The sequence below is a fragment of the Temnothorax nylanderi genome, unplaced genomic scaffold, assembly GCF_030848795.1.
Source record: "Temnothorax nylanderi isolate EJ_2023f unplaced genomic scaffold, tnyl_v1.0 TNYL_tig0148_pilon, whole genome shotgun sequence".
Taxonomy (NCBI): domain Eukaryota; kingdom Metazoa; phylum Arthropoda; class Insecta; order Hymenoptera; family Formicidae; genus Temnothorax; species Temnothorax nylanderi.
In genome coordinates, this window is record NW_027249210.1 from 304,625 (window position 1) to 321,817 (window position 17,193).

Sequence of the window (17,193 nt, forward strand, 5' to 3'; positions counted from 1 at the left end):
CTGATGGAGAAAATTGCCTGGCCTTCAAGGACGTTCATTACTCCCCAAACTGCACGAATACCTCACGAGTACCTCCTGTCTGGCGCCACGGTAATGAATAACCGGTCAATGTCGCCGCACGCGAGTATTTGGACTCTTATTGATCGCCACGGGCAGAGTTTAATAGGTATGGGGAAATTAAGATCAGCTTAGATATGTTTGCACGGCATATATAAAGATATAAAAAATAGCATTTTGACAGCCGCTAAAGTTATGTTTCTGACAAGTCTGAACCATTTAAACACGCATTGACTCGATCGAATGTAAAAACTAAGCTTTTTTTTACTCACAATCAGAACCATTGAACTAAACTTCTCAAAGAGAATTAAAATTTAGAACTTTTACAATGCAAATTTTTTAATTGTAGGACTGTCAAAATTTGGGGTTTGAGACTTGTAATACCTTTGCTCTTTTAAAATGTTTATTATCCAGAATTATTGATGGCCTTTCTAATTGCGATAATTAAAATTCTATTTAATTTGCTAAGACATCTCCTTTCATTACAAAGAATCTAGCGGAACACAATGTGAAAATTACTATGAAGAAACATTGTACTGTCAATATTTCTTCTACAGGAAGCATCCTGTCAAAACGCTGTTATTAATGTCGCCCCGCCCTCTGGTCCAGCACCGACATTGATCAGTGGTATTATTGCGTGATTTATACAAGGAGTATTATTAATACGATCATTAGGTCGCAAAAAAATAATCACAGACCGCGGTTTTTGAAAGAAAGGAGACCGGTTTTTTCTATCTTTGTTTAATATCCCCAGATTCCCTATCAATTAAATCGAAAAGTGTTTAAATAGTTGCTCATTTAATTGTTATAATTCCTGACTTGCAAAGCGCTCGTATCAATGTACTATCCTTCTTCTGATAGCTCTAACAATATTTCCATATTAGAGCTATTTAAAGTAATATTTAAATAGCTCTAATATGGAAATGAGAAAATCTCGATAGCGGTCGAAATAAATCTTCTTTTCTATTCGTTAAGTGGCTAAGTCATGCAGAGGGTTCTTATGCATTTTTCACGCAATTAAAAGTTTCTGAAAAATCAAATGTCTAATTTCATTTTTAATACGTACCTAATTCTTTGCCTTCGCTAGCTTTTTAAATCAATATAGGCAAAGTCTGACAATGGAGTTATATGCATAGGTACTAATAGAAATGGTCTACGTGCGTCTACCGTGTTTATTTATCATTTCAGCATTAATAAGAAAGTTGTGGAATTGTTATCAAAAAATTTTGTTATAATTAAAGAGATACAAAAACGCCGGCAGCAAATTTCGATGGATTCTTTGTATTTGTCGACATTGTTCGACATATCTGAAGAAATCACGCGCAATTACTGCCGTTTTACCGCGAGCATAAGTATGATTCATTGAAATAACTTCGATTCCGTTGTAATCCGATATATATCCCCAGGGTCATGAAGGTAACTATACCGGGCCTTTGTGTTCCGCGAAAATGAACATGATACACAGTAAACGGACGCTGAGAACCCCTTGTTAAGTCCGAACATGTATGATACTGAGACGATCAATGATCCCTTATTTTTGCTGATCTGATCGCTTCATATTCATGATGTGCGTATTATCGATTTCCGTTCCAGGTAACAACACAGTCATAAATCGTCCTTTATGTCAGTAAATAACATGAATTTGATCAAATTTTGTTACAATTTCGCGAAATGGTGTATGCATAGTTTATTATTAAATGATTAATTTTCGATTAGTTTTTTGTTATGAATATAAATATAAATTAAATAAAAAATATCATAAATTGATGAATTTTGAGATTTATAATCATATAACAGATTCATATTTTAATTTTTTATAAATATTCCTTAGAATAACTTATTTTAGATTTTGAGAATTCATAAATATAACGTTGAAAAAATATTACAAAAGATATAAAATTAAGTTTATTAGGAAATAATCGGGATTAATAGTTGGCTGATCGGAGAAATGCTCATTTTACTCAGGTCATAATAATCGGAATGTTTTCTTCATGGCAATGGATTTATTACAAAGTTGCTGTTGAAAAATGGCGATGGCTTGCACACAGCATTATATAGTATTTTTATAGTAAAGATACTAAAGATTATCTAGGATGCATGCCTTATACAAGAAAGAATTCTTAGAGATACCGTCTGTAATATATTGAAATGGTTTAGAAATGTACATACGGAAGAGTAAAGTAGAATATAATCGAGACCTTTATAGTCTACGAACGTGAGCAATACGCGAGAGATATCCATATACAGGCTGCCCAGAAACTAACATTGCTTTTATTTATGTATCTTTCTTTTCGTCGATAAACTTGAAATTTATCTTCCTGCAATCGCTCATCAAAGAAGTAAAGACGATTTCGGAACATCCCGTATACGTTTCTCGCGAATTTCGCGGAGCGTTACTCGCGCTTAGTAGTATGAGTGTGTGCGCTCGATATTGCGTGGCGAGAGGAACTATCTCAAAGGACTGAGGTAATGTGAGAGAACGAGCTAGTTGTAATCGCTAAATAATATAATCGACACTACGAAGAAAAACGAGCTTTCTCGCTCTGATTGAGATACTTCCTTTGTCAGCCTTAAGATCTAGGGAATTTACGGAGCTAGGATACGCGCGGAGACGCTGCCGCGACAAGTCGGTCCGTCCATCGCAGCTGCGGGGCCCGCTAGCTAATTTAGGGGACCGACCATTCTCGGACGAGGGCCCTGGCAGTTGCAACTTCTTCATCTACCTCTTCATCGCAGAAGCGTGACCGCGATAAAAGCGCACGAAGGGGACTCTCAGTCAATGATTTCGGAGGCTGTCAATGTTGGAACATTCGGACGCGGTCGATTCATCGAGTAATTTCGACATATCTCGTGATAAAATATTTTGTTTAAATACTATTTATTTTATTTTTTATATTTTATTTAAATACCTTGAAGACAAGATACTTCAAACCTGGATCGTACTGCATGTACATTAAGCATTTCTTAGGCGTTAAAAACAATAAAAGAAAATGTCGAATGTTCCATCGTTAACTGCAGCATAAAAAATAGCGAGTAATTCGTTAAATCCCCTTCAGTGGTTAACTTAATCTCAATACAGATCTCTTGACACTGCGATAACATTTCTCTTCAATATATAAGAAAAGATTTAATCTCGTGTCACGCGAGATCGTATCATGTTGATCGATCGAGGATCTCTGACATTTATTATTCTAAAAAGTTGACGGAAAGCTATCGTGGATTATTTCTGTGATGCAAGTCCTTTCATAGAACGTGCGTGTTAAAACACACTTTCAGCCAAGTATTTGTTGCAGCCCAAATATTTGGGGTCCAAGCATCCAATTCAAAATTTTCTTACCGGAGATCAAAGATCAGAGATCAGGGATCGAGGGCCTGTCGCGGGTACATCCTCGACGAGTGCACAAAGGTGGGTACGGATTCTCGTTATATCAGATATTCATTTGTGAAGATACGTATCGAGATGCGTACGAGGAAATCATTGTCAGTGTAAGCTTAAAATCAATCTCGAGTTGCGCCGATATCGCATCGGGATCAGATATCTCTTCAACATTTTACGTTTCGTCAGGCACGACTCCCATTTATCTCATAATTATGATAATGAAACGACAGTTATGAATTTATTATGCTCTCAGGCAAGGATAAATACCGTATCGAATGTCGTATAAAATTTGCAAACGAAAAATTACTAACTCCCTAACATTGTCGATATTACATTAAATCGTCCAGGCCGATGCGTGCCGTGCACACAAGCGCAAGCTTCTTACGCACTGAAATATATTTTTAGCGGCCCGCAAAGTAGCCGCGTTCTCACTTCAAAAGTTCTTGCGAGTAGCTCTAGAGAAAAACGTTCGACAACCACTTCGATCGGTTGCCACAATCGTCAAAGGCCATCGAACAGCACTGCGCACAAAAGTTCGTACTTTCGCCACCCAAAGAGTAACTTTCATCTGTCAGCGTTTCGCAATGACTGAGCGTCGAGATTCGACTTTCGTGCGTCGGTCCCGGTCGACCTTTCGGTACTTGGCGTGTGCAGGTCGCCTACGTCGAATGAGTTTTTCCTTAGATCCTAAATCGTCGTCCTTAAAATTAATTGTTGAGGCAGTTGAGTTGGCAAGAGCAAAAGAATCAGTCGTGTTCGTCTCGTCGACGACATCGCCGAAGCCATCTCGAAGAAATCCGCAATTTCGCCATCGACGTCGGGACCGAGTCTTCCTGAAGGAGGAAATAATGGTGGTCTCCATAATCCATCGCCATCATTAGCTGATATTGAATGATCTAGAAAACCAGATCATCGACCAGACATCTGGAAAACAATTGCAATGGAGATATCGCGTAGATCATAGCAATTGCCTTTCAGCAGAGCTTCGAATTATTTTCGATTTTTTAAACATAAATTATGAAGAAGAAATTGGTCCAGCGACGCGACTTCCCCCGACGTCGTGCGGCGACTCGTCTTTCTTCCTTTTATTTTCTTCTGTTACGACGCTCACAATGCGAGGAACTTCATCAGGGCGTCGTAGATGAGCTGAGGATTGATAGTGCCGTCAGCGGTGTATCTGACGCCGCGCAGCGAACCATCATCATGACTGACGACGCCGTACTCGCCCACGATGAAGCCGTCCGGCGTTCTTTCTTCGACCCTGTACTTCCTATAGTTTCTGCCCTCCACCACGTAGCCGACTTTGTGACCGTCCTCGACCTCGGATGCGCCCGGGGTTTCCTCCGTAACAACCAATTGAGGCCCGTGGACGTTGCCGTTGCTGCCGACGCTGACCGACTCGTCGATCTCGTAGTTCTGTTCGTCGGGCTCGCCGCTCTCTTGCTGACGGTCCACCGGCTGACCCTCGGAGTCGTACACCTTGCTGGGCTCGCCGTACACCTTGGCCGGCTGCGAGTAGATCTTGGCCGGCTCGGAATAGACTTTGGCCGGCTCCGAGTAGATTTTAGACGGTTCAGAATAGATTTTTTCCGGCTCGCCGTAGACTTTGGCGGGCTCACTATAGATCTTCGCGGGCTCGCTGTAGACTTTGGCTGGTTCGCTGTAGACTTTAGCTGGCTCGCCGTACACTTTAGCCGGCTCTCCGTACACACGCTCGGGTTCACCGTACACCTTGGCCGGTTCGCTGTATACCTTGGCCGGCTCGTTATAGGTACGCGGAGGTTTGTACGCCTTCGACGACTGGCTATACACCTTCGGGCCCGATCGGTTGTAGAGCGGCGCGTCGTAATGACGTCCCATTTTGCGTCCTTGAAGCCGATCCGACGACATCTCCGGCAGTTCTTCGTTCAACTCCCGCCGTTCCGAGTTCTCTACAGGTAGCTCGTAATTCACCTCCGTCGGTAGAGTGATCGCATCGACGTCGATGATCCGCGTCGCCTCATTGACTTCCTCGTCCTGGTGACTCTTCGCGGGGGTCTGTTGAATTCGTGGCGTCATGGTTACGCGGCCGCGCCAGCTCGTTCTCGGCGAGTCCTCGTCGACGGAGAATTCGCTTCTGTTTGACTCCGAGACAATGTTGCTGAGCTCCTCGGTGACAAATCGATCCGGCGGTGGCGTCGACGTCATCGTAGTCGTCGTGGTCGTGGTCGTCGTTGTTGTTGTTGTCGTGGACGACGGCGTCGCCGGTCTGCTCGTATCCCTCGTCATGCTTCTAGCGGTCGACCCTCTGGTAACTTCTCTATTCACCGCAGATTCCAAACCTGGTGGTCGCGTAACCACCGCGGCGTCAGTGCTGTCGTAATGCTCGACGCGCACTTTATACGGCGTGGCCTCGACCGTGGACGTGACGCTGACTCCAATCACCTTTTGCCGGCTGACAACACCTCTGCCGATAGAAGATCCGTTGGTCCCGTTCGACTTCGTTCGATCTTGGTAGGTCAACGTCGGCGTGCTCGTCATCGTCGTTGTCGCCGCGCTCGAGGACGTCAATCGCGTCGAACTTATGCCGCCAGGCGTGCTCAGGTCGTCGATCAACGACGCTAGATTCTGCTGCCGATTCTCCAGTGTCTTTTGATTTATAGGATAGAAACGAACGACCTCCTCGCGGCCGTTTGTCTGCGGCCTCGACACCGAAATCGGTCGGCTGCCGCTCGGATTCCGTGATATTCGATAGATCGACGCCTCGTGTTGGTGCGACTCGGCGGTCGCGCTGTCACCCGCTGACGCGGCCGCTTGGTGACCGCCACGTCGAAAGCCCCGGCGTCGTTGCGATGGTGTTGCCATCGCGCCGTTTATAAAGACCGAGAGGAATTCTGTACCGGCGAGTATGTCGCTCTTCTTCGCTGGAGCGCCGCGCGCCTCCTCCCAGACCAGTGCCGCCTGAAGCAGTACCTGAAAAATCACACAATTGTTCAATACTGCAATTTCAGTTATGTCAGAAAGATATTTATTTCATAATAGAATGAATCAGATTAATTTCCATTTCTTAGAGTTTTGTATGTTAACTCTATGTACAGGGATCGATAGCAAACACATTTTGTGAATAGAAAATGCTTATTTCTGAAAAAATTTCATCTATATCAAAACTATTACAAAACTTACCTATTGTAATTATTATAATTTATTACCAATTTTTTCGACAGACATAAAGTTTCGAAATTGAATATATAGCGTTTATAAGATCCGAGGCTTGTTTATATAAGTAAGTTTGAAATATGCAGAAGAATCAAGTTTACATTCCTTGCAAATTAACCAGTTGCAGTTTGGAAGCAATTAATGTTCTATGGCAAAAATAGCTTATATTTAATTTATGATTTAATAAAATTTATATTAAGGTTTAATTATGCAGTGACCGTAAGGAAGCGATCGTAATGAGGGAAGTAGAAAATTAAGCGTTCAGTTTACGCTAGCTAGTGAAATAAACAAAAGCACGCAAATGAAGCCGTATCAGCGTTCGAATTACCGTAATATCCAAGTAAACAGCCCGGGTGTAACATTTACAGGATATAACATTTTAGTCGTGCGTTTTTTGTGGCGTCGTTAAAGACACGCGGAACCGCCAAACGAGCTCGCGAATGCCTTATTCCCTCCCGAAAGAAGAGGAACAAAACGCAACGCGATCGTGTCGGTTCCACGTCGAATTCGCGCCGAGAGACGATAAACCGCTTTTATGCGTCCCGCGTTTTGCACGAAGGACGCAGGCAGGTGTGCATCCGTGCGATTTATAAATTGCCCGATGTGGTCGCTCGTAAAATCTTACAACGACAGCCCGCTCTGCCGATGAAAATCTTGTACATTTTTACAGCGGACTCGTCGCGGACACGATTTCGCAGCGCATTACTTCCTGTTGTCGCTGAATCTCGCGAATCGAAATATTTTTAACAATTACACGAGAATATAACTTGACTGCGTGAATATAACACGAGCCGACCGCATATTTAAGACTAATTAAAATAAATTAAATCTCAAAATCTTTTACTAATGACGCTACATGAGGTCAATATTTCCAAATGATCCTTTAAAGCGTGAATACTTCGAGAAGATTCACATTATTTTATATAAATGCATTTTACGCGCGCAAAATGACAAAATGACTCTTTTAGATCTCGATCGACTAATCATAGCGCGTTCTACGTTCTCGCTATTTATGTATCGTGCCACGCTCCGTGACTTTCAGTTCCGAGCATAAATTACGCGTTGCCCATAGGACGCAGGTAATTATCGTCCATTCTGATTTTTAGACTTATCGATCGCGTTCTTAATCGATTTCCTCTCACTGTTCGTCGTGGGTTCTACACCTATATAATACGTGGCTATTGCGAATGTAATAAGATACCTGCATACGCTCGAGTTCTTTGTAAACGCGACCTTGACGAAGTCGCGCAGGTAAAGGAGCCAACATCGCGAATACAATGTTTATTTATGCGGGAGCGGAACGGTTTATCAGGATCCTTGCCTCTTCTGCTCCGCGAAGATTCGCGCACGGTAGGCGAGATTATCGCTCAAACGTATGTACAAGTCCTACGTCTAATAATGCCGGAACCATTACGCGTCCGGGGGACTCGCATTTGCAAACAATGGCGAGCGTTGCATCGATATCGACGATCGACGGAAGCAGAATCGTCGCGCGAGGTATTTGTAGGTGAGAATCTCGGAAGAAAACAAAGTGTGTATCGGCGTTTGGGAGGAGCACGACAATCCGGGTAATAACCGAGGAAGAAAACGGCGCTTTATTATCTGTTTACAATCGTGCAGTCCTCGTCAGAGTTCAGGAATTTCGTGACTATTTACTCGCGAACCTTGAAGCAATTTCAACCATTTTTCTTCGCCATTAATGGTATTCACATCTAAAATACTTATGCACGCAGGGACACTACATTCATACATTATGATTATAGTGATCATCGTGGAGGCTACGTGACTTCGATCGTGCGAATTTGAATAATGGATTTCGCATAACAACGCGCAATTTCGGGTGCGGAAACAATATTGACGTTCGTGACATTCGAGAGACTAATCGTCTGCTAAAAATGCGATAAAAAAGTCGATTTTTGATATACCAACAGCGTCCGAAAAATTGGGAAAAATTCAGAGATTCGCGCGAAAGGACATTCCTCCTGCGTCGCGGGGAACGAGGGAGCGATCGTAATGAGCTGCGCATTGTTGAGTGTTTTAAGGCGTACTCGACGATCATTTCAACGGCAATTAGGCGTGCGCGGCTTCTCACGTGCTGGGGAATCCGCATTCGGGAGATAGCGACTGCCGCCGAACATAAACGCTTAATTTATCTCTTATTACGCGATTGCCCGGCGACATGCACGGAGAAAGGACGCACAGCGAGATGCCATGGGCGCCGCGCCGCAAGATACGTGCGACAAGATGCACGTGCACTACTTTATATCTGCAGACAGGAGGCAGAGAATTTGTTTGACAAAAGCAAGTTGTAAATGTTTTTGAAACAGATTTTATAAAATATTTCTTTAAATATTAAAGATAAACTATAATAAGTGAGTGGGGTGCATAAATTTTGTGATAAACAATTATAAAAGAGTAGTAAAATATATAAAAATACAAAAAAAAACATGAAATATTAAAAAATCACATACAATAAGTATATGATTTGTAATCAATTGTACTCTTGCGTGTATTCAAACAATAATAAGGAAAAGAGTAAGGAAGTTTGAAGCATATCCTCAGCAGTCCTGACGACGCCCATGGATCCTCCTATAATAATTCCGACGACGTTCATGGGTCGAGATAAGGAGCACGAACGTGTTTTGGAGAACTTAAGGACGACGTGCCGGGAATTATTTTAATTCGCGTAGGGGCAAATTAAAGAAAATGATTTCACGAACATACTATAATTTCGATTAGCTATCGATGCACTCGACCGACAAAGTACATGTTTCTCGCGACGCGCGTTTAATGGTGTTATTACGCGATACCGTGGCGCGATGGTTGCGCGAAAAAGCGAGAAGAGAGAAAAAAAAAAAGAATTACATTTTTCTTCTCGTTCGAGTTTCTTATGCGGGCCACGGTGCGGCGTAAAAGCTGCGCGAAATTTAAAGATTGCGAATATAAAAGTGTCCGGACCTCCCGAGTTTGATTTTATTGCCGGGCTTGCTGTTGCATTACAGCGCATCGTGTTTCGTGCTGTTGCAGCGCGCCGGATTTTTGCGACTCCGGGAAGGTCGCTGCCGTCCTTGCCACGACCCGAGTGACGGTACGCCTGGTGGAATGGCTAAGATTAACCGCACTGTCACGTGATTGTTCAGGGACCCCACTGTTATTTCATTTTATTACTTGATTTCTGAGAATCTCTTCAATTCGCAGTTTAATTCGCGAGAAATGACATGATTAAGGGACAAATTATCAAACATATAATTAACAATTTCTGCGATATGCACATAAAACTTTAATAAATAATTTACTGTTAGGCAAATACAATTAATATTTCGATAAGAAAATCTTCATAATTTATGCATGTTTTATGCATAATTTTTGGAGGCATACTTCCCTGCAATCATAATAAAGGTAGTTACTTTTCATATATTCGAACTTCCTATATTATTCAATTTTTTCGATCATTATAAGAGTGATTCTATTTTTATACGTGGACCCATGCAAACAGAATGTGCATGAAACCGCCACTGATCATGTCGCGTTCCTCGCCACAGGAGAAACGAAGCTGCAGAACAAGGGTGGGGTACAGTGTAGGTGACAGGAGAAGGGTAACAGGAGAGACCTGCAGCGTGGGTGTATATGTAGCTACTTTACGATACATGTGGCGACGCATTATTTTCGCCCGGCTCGGCCGTCGACACTTTTTACTTAAACGCCGAATTTCAATATCGCCAACATGGAGTCGCATAACGACTAACGACAGCATTTCGAGGAAAAAAAGAACACGGTAAAAATCAAATATTCACATTCCGTCAAATCAAGTTCAGATCCGACGTAGTTCAGATTCAATACGAACGTTACCATATCTGTCTTTTGTGAGTTATCTTATTTAAGATAACTCACGGCGCTGCTTCGGCAATTATTTCGCAGCGATTTACAGCACATTTGCAGGACTTTATCCTCGCTTTTATTACTTATCGTGCCCCCGCGATTGCGAAATGAAAGGTAAAGAGGAGGAGGCGGAGGAGGACTAAGTTACTCTGAATAAAGAGACTGAGATCCGCAAACCGGTACCACCAGTACCATACTAACTCTTGCATCGATGATGGGAAATGCGCCCGTGTCTCAAGAATAGACGCGTCGTTTTTGCTCACCATCATACGAATATGTGTTACGATTGAATAAAATTGTGCCGCGAATATCTTGAACATTATCTAATGTAATTACATACATATCCGATACCACACGAAAAGTTAAATGACACTTTCTGGCTTCCACATTAAGATATTCTAAATTAAAACTCTAAAATTATCGTCTTACAATTAAATATTAATTAGTTTAAAAAATATTTTTGCTTATATATGCAATGTATCAAAACACAAGAATGTCCGTAAGCCGTTTACATAAGGCATTGACACTCAAGTGAATTCTCCCAGCCAGATCTCAATGCAATTTTCCCCAAACGGTACACGCATATATTTGTTACGATAAAAAAGGTCTCAACCCGTGGGCAACGTGTTAAACGTCAGTCGTTCGAGCGCTACGGTTAATTCCTTACGAGAGATTAATATTCGGTCCTCTCGGGACGATTATCGATGTCAAACAACACGGACGTGTGGATTCGATGTTTACTCGATACTGGTGTATCGAGATTAATCATAGTGTCCTCGGCTCGTGCGGCTTCTCATAAATCGACGCTAGCGCGCGCGCGCAGATATTGTAAATATACGTAGGATTAATATCGGCCGATTTATAAAGGCGGCTGGGCAACAAGATGTTAAAAGGCGCGCGCCGGGACTGGCCGGTCGACGGAATAGAGAATGGTGGTTTCCTGTTGAAAGGAGACCACGTACTGTCGCGCGGACACCTCGGCGTGAGGTCACTTCGGCGTGACGGTGTCGAGTCATTCCACGAGTACGTATCTGCTCGCGCACGCACGCACGCACGCACGTACGCATGCATGTTTTTTTTTTGCAAGTGTACTCCCTCATAATCAATGCATCCCACGCGACAGGATCGTTTAAATGAAAAAGCGATCATCGCCGCTCGTGTTACGACGCTTAATACGCGCGATGATTGATGCGCGGTTAAATTAGACACGCCGCGCGTTTCTCTCGTATCAGATATACTTATTTATTGCTTCTTTCATTTTTCTTCTTCTGTCGTATCTGCTTTCGGAGCCACGTTCATTACCGAGGAGCGCGAAGTTTATCAGGAGACGCGTCAAGGTCCATAATCAATTACGAACATTGTGCGCCCGCGGGATTGTTTTTATCGCGGATAACAAATTCCTTCCTCTTTTTTTTTTCTTTGAGATTGGCTCGACCGCGATAAATTGCGCTAATATATTTGTACGAGCGGTATATCGATACGAGCGGTATTGGGGGTAATTTATTTCGTCACGCTGACATCCAAGATCGAACGATTCCTTCGCGCGCTAACAAAGTCGTCATTTCGTTATATTGATTATTCCCCGTAGTTCCATTTATCACACAAATGTATGATATCTTCGGGCAGGTCGTTCAAGAAGCTGCACATTTATTCTCGATCACATGCAGATACAGGAATTAAGAATATTTTTCAGTGTTAAATAATTATCTATGAGCTACGAACAGTACGAACAATCGAAAATTAAAAAATTCCTTTAAAATTGAAAATAGATAACAACATGCCATTTCTCAGTTAGTTACAAACAAATCCTTAATGATGTCACAGGGAAAAAATCAAGACGTCTAATATTAGAAAATAGATAATGTTCATTTAGTTCTTTAATACCATTAGAAAGAGAATCCCATATGTATTCTGATACAAGCTCGACATTTCACTGTATCGTATCGCGAATCGCTTGTAGCTTGTAGTTCTTCGTCAACTCAACGTATCAACGGTCTCCGAGGCGATAATTATTCCTTTTTTTATAGCGGACTCAATTAAAATGCCCAGAGCGCTTTCCGGAGGTAAACGTACCGGGATCAAAGTCAACAAGATACACGATTATGATCTATATTCCGACTACGCTTGCGCGAAATCGACAGCATGGCGATAATACCAGTTAATAAACAGGAATTCACGCAGGAATTCGCGTGGGTACCGTGCATAAAGTGACGAAGAACATGACGATGTCTCGGGCCGACGGATTTATCCGATGAGTTATAAACAATATGCAGGTGCGGCTGGTCTTAAAAGACGATCCCATCATCACGAAAGAATCACGGATTTGTGAACCGGCGCGAGGTGGGCGCAAATCAAGCTAACGCCCTCGCCCTCGTTTCGACGTCCTGTCGAACGTCCCTTCGTGGATACCCTCGTGTCCCATTTTCGTGTCTCAGATGAGAAACAAGAAGGAGTTCCTTTTCAATGTCTAACATTATCAATTTTTTCCAGTTTTCTTCCGTTAGGCCCTCTTAGATAAATAAGATGCTCATCAGAATTAAAATGTCAAGTATAATCCGTGGCTCATAATTAAGATCTATTTTAAGAGTATCAAGTCATATATCTCAAATAGATCTTATAAACGAAGGAACTGATTCACTCTTATAAACACCTTTGATGTGCCCTGCCTAATATGGCGTATAATTATTTTGATCCGCAAAAAGTAATAATAATAATTTAGTACTGCGTTCTTAATGGTCTCATCGGGACACAGCGAAGGTGAACGAGGTAAAATGCATGTCACTGTTGCACAAATGGATGCTGCGTTTGTCGGCGTTCTTGACCGGTCACTGTCGAGATTCTTTTCGCGTATATCCGGTTCTGCGTGACGCGAACGTGACAGCGTGAAGCACGTGATCGAAGAATCGCTCGAGCAGTAAGTACGCGAAGTAAATGATACGAGCGTATCAGATTCTGAGGAATCTGCGAAAGAGGCCGATCAAGGTTGCGACTGGGTGTGGTATGCAAGTGTACGTATAAATCTCTAGACGTTATACGGAGTGAACAGCAGAAGTGTAAAAGAAATAGTTATCTTCATGAAATATCAATCTTCCGTTAGAAAACGTTAGTACAAGTTCAATTGTTATCACACTTAATAATATTCAATACACAATACGTAATCTCAGTAATTAAAAACAGCAAATTTGAGAATTATATCGCCAGTAGATGAAAAAATTAAACCTTAGTAGTAATTAAACCTTAAAATAAACAATAAAAATTACTTTAGATTAATTTAGATATAAAGTTTAAAGTTTAAAGTTTGATTATAGGAATCTAGAATTTCTTTTAACTTGATGCAATATTTTGTCTAATTACAATCAGATTTAAATTAAGACACATATCAATTCTAATTTATTCCAACAGGATATATTGTCATTCTTTTGCGCGTTTTCTCGAGCACACTCGGTACACGAATATTATATTTTTCATCTTCAAATATTTATTGTCTGAGAAATATCTTGTTAAAACATACCTATTTTATCACGCTTCGTTTTATACTTAAACTTAAATCTTATCATTTCATGTAACTCTTTATGTTTAACAAAAATCTGTATATTTTAGAAGGTTTCCAAGGTTATGATCGTAATAATTTTAGGATTAAATTTTAGTACGACAACATTTGCGTGCAAACATCTTGGTATAACATGGAATTACATTGATGTTCTCAGTTTCTCACGCTTCTTACCGGTTAAATTATGACGCGAGAAGCGCGTTACGAATCGCTATCCTATCGATCCGTAGGAGTCAAGATAACGCGCGAAGCTGAAACTATCCATAACTTATATTTACGACGCATTACTTATGCAAATATATGTTCTATTTGCAACGAGCATATCAGGATATGTCATTCATAGATTTTTATGGGATTTGTTCAATATCGAGATGCGGTACGCACATTTTCATCAGTGTTTATCTTTCGCACTTATCAGTTTTTCATATATACGATTACATCATATATCGCATACTTTGCAGAGAATTTTCCTCACAATTTTATTCGAAACTACTTTCCCTAAATCACCGTCCTCTCGAATTCTTACTTACAATTAATTTCAGTGATCACGGTAAGATGAACATATTAAGGTAGACATATTATTAAGTGACTTATAGAGATGGTTAAAAATGACTCAAATTGAGTACAATTTGAAACTACGAATTTAACAGTGTGAGAATCAATTGATGCCCATCTTGTGATCCAAATACTTTTCGGAATCTACGTTATTTACTATGGAGAACGTATCTGTGCTGTTAACCTGTTTGACATATTTTTTGCATCGAGCGTATCCTTCGATCGGTATCAGATATCGGTAGCAGATTTATCGCGCATTCTATCGCCGAGACAGTCAAGGGTCAGTTTTCAGTGTCCGTTAAGCGAAAGTTTAACTAGCTTGCGTATATATGTCGACAATACTTACACAATGAACATAGTGGCGTAATTTCGTACGCCGAGTCGCCGTCTTATAAATACGCCCTCCCACACGCAGCTTCTAAATAAATTACATAAGAACGCGTTCACGCGTTTTATAAGCGCGATACGACAAGCGCGACGCCTAAAAGAAACCGCGAGATTTTTAAGCGAAATCGTATTAAGCAAGCTCGGGAAAAGTGTCCCATACAAAATATCGATATGTAACTACCGTGTTTGCAGCAGTTTACGTAACGCAGATTAATTGTATAGAAATCGGTTAATATTATCAAAGGCATTATTGTTAAATTGTACAATTGGTATTAGTAAATATATTTGGAAATTAGTATTCAAATTTTTTGCATAATATAAGCCATTTATTTTCTGCGCAAAACACTACATACAAATGTTCTTAATAATTTATAATTTTTTGTTAAATTCAAAATTGAATTTCTCCAATTTCATTATATCACGCTGAAATGCAACGCAATTTACATTCGCTGAGATATGCAAAATATAATTTCAGGAACACCAGTCAACCCGAAAGAAACAATATCTCATCACAGACTTAAGTGTTTATTAGTTTTTGCAACTATATCGTATATGAAATGCTTTAATTGCGAAAAATGATTTTTCTCCGACATGTTTGCGCACAGATCTTATGCGCATACTTGGACCTAGATATCATCGTAATTCTATTCTGACTTTGAGAGCAGGTTGCTTAATAGAGCAAATAAAATCTCCCGTTATTAAGAATCGAAGAGAAAACGCATGACGTTTTCGAAAACACTTACGCGTATACTCTTTCTTCAGTGTTGGATAATCGCAAGATTATACAGTGTCACGGAGGAGTCCTGGTGTATATAAGAAAGTAACGGGCACGCGTGTATCGAAAGTATTCGGGTCATTGAGTCGAGTTGTGGCGCCTCGCATCAGATACATCATTCTAATGACTTCCTTGTACGTGGGCGTATGTTTGGATTCTCGTACGCGACGTTCGCGCGAAGTTCGACGGCAGAATGGACATCATCGACAGATGAAAATGATGCGGTAAGTAACACGGTCAAGTCGAATCGGAACAGCAGAGGAAGCTATTTTTCAAATAGCTCTCGGACACGTTATATTTTATTTGTTACGTTTCTTTAATAAAGATTTAACACAGAATGTTGTAAACTATAAACTCGTGTGCATTTACCGTGCAGATATGCTTATTACGATCGTTTTCCGACACGATCGTGATAAAAACATGTCTGAGTTTATTATCTACCTACTTGCTGCACACAGATATCTCTGTGCTCCGTGCAACGATGCAATTTTTTTTATAATTTCGATATAGTGGTCGTTCTTGCGATTGCCACACATCGCGCAAAAATTTTACGGAAACATTTTTGCACCGTATTGAGAACGAAAATGCCAACTCGTTCGCAGATCGATTTGCGGTAGGAACCGGAGTTATATTCTTTCGTCTGCGATCGGTACGCGAGGCGTTACCTCCGAAAGTGAAAGTTCAGAAATTACGGCCGATTACGTGAAGAAAAGTTTATACTTTTTTTTGTTTGGGTGTGGAAAGAAGATTCCGCCAAGTTAAAACTATAAATAAAAATATACTTCGATGTAGCGATAGCAGGGCTTTAAAATCTGAGACAGTGACTTGCGAAGTTTAATAAATTATCTTCGACTGTATTTATAATGTTCTTCTCGTTCAGAACATATCAGTAAGTCTTTAAATAAGCCTGGAGATTACTGAATATGTGCTTGGAAAATATTTTTTTTATTTCGGGATATAGAGAGAAATAATAAATCTTAGAGTTTATATAAAATATGACAAGACCCAATTAGCCCAATCGTTTTTTTATTTGTGGACTTGTGAGAGCAGCAAATTTATCATTATTTCGATATAACTGCGCGAGCCTTAAGAATAATTCTGAAATTGAGAATTACTTTCCACGTCTACCGTGTAATACAAATTACGGAACACGTTCTGAAGCATAATATAAAACGGCCGAAACGTGTCTTGTGCTAGTAATGAGATATTAAATATGGATATTATGCGAGGTATATAAGAGAGGCAGAGAAGAAGCAAAAGAAAAAAAAACGCATGCTATATTTTATTTATATCAGAGAGACAAACGTCGCGCGTGGTACACGCGACGGTGAATTTATGCGCGCGCGTGTAAACAAAGTTGGTATAATAATCCGGCGCGATTGAATAATAAAGAAATTCGCATTCATCGCAACGACG

At 40.9% G+C, this 17,193-nt stretch overlaps 1 protein-coding gene across 2 annotated transcripts in view; it reads right to left on the reverse strand.

Moving 5' to 3' along the window:
- Window positions 1–1,997: 1,997 nt before the first annotated feature.
- Window positions 1,998–17,193, reverse strand: part of LOC139777438 (uncharacterized) — a 42,830-nt gene continuing 27,634 nt past the window's right edge. For both annotated transcript variants that reach the window (XM_071714856.1, XM_071714857.1), the window contains one exon: window positions 1,998–6,388. In XM_071714856.1, the coding sequence (XP_071570957.1) occupies window positions 4,544–6,388 (1,845 nt within the window). In that variant the 3' untranslated portion in view covers window positions 1,998–4,543. The remainder of the gene's footprint in view (window positions 6,389–17,193) is intronic.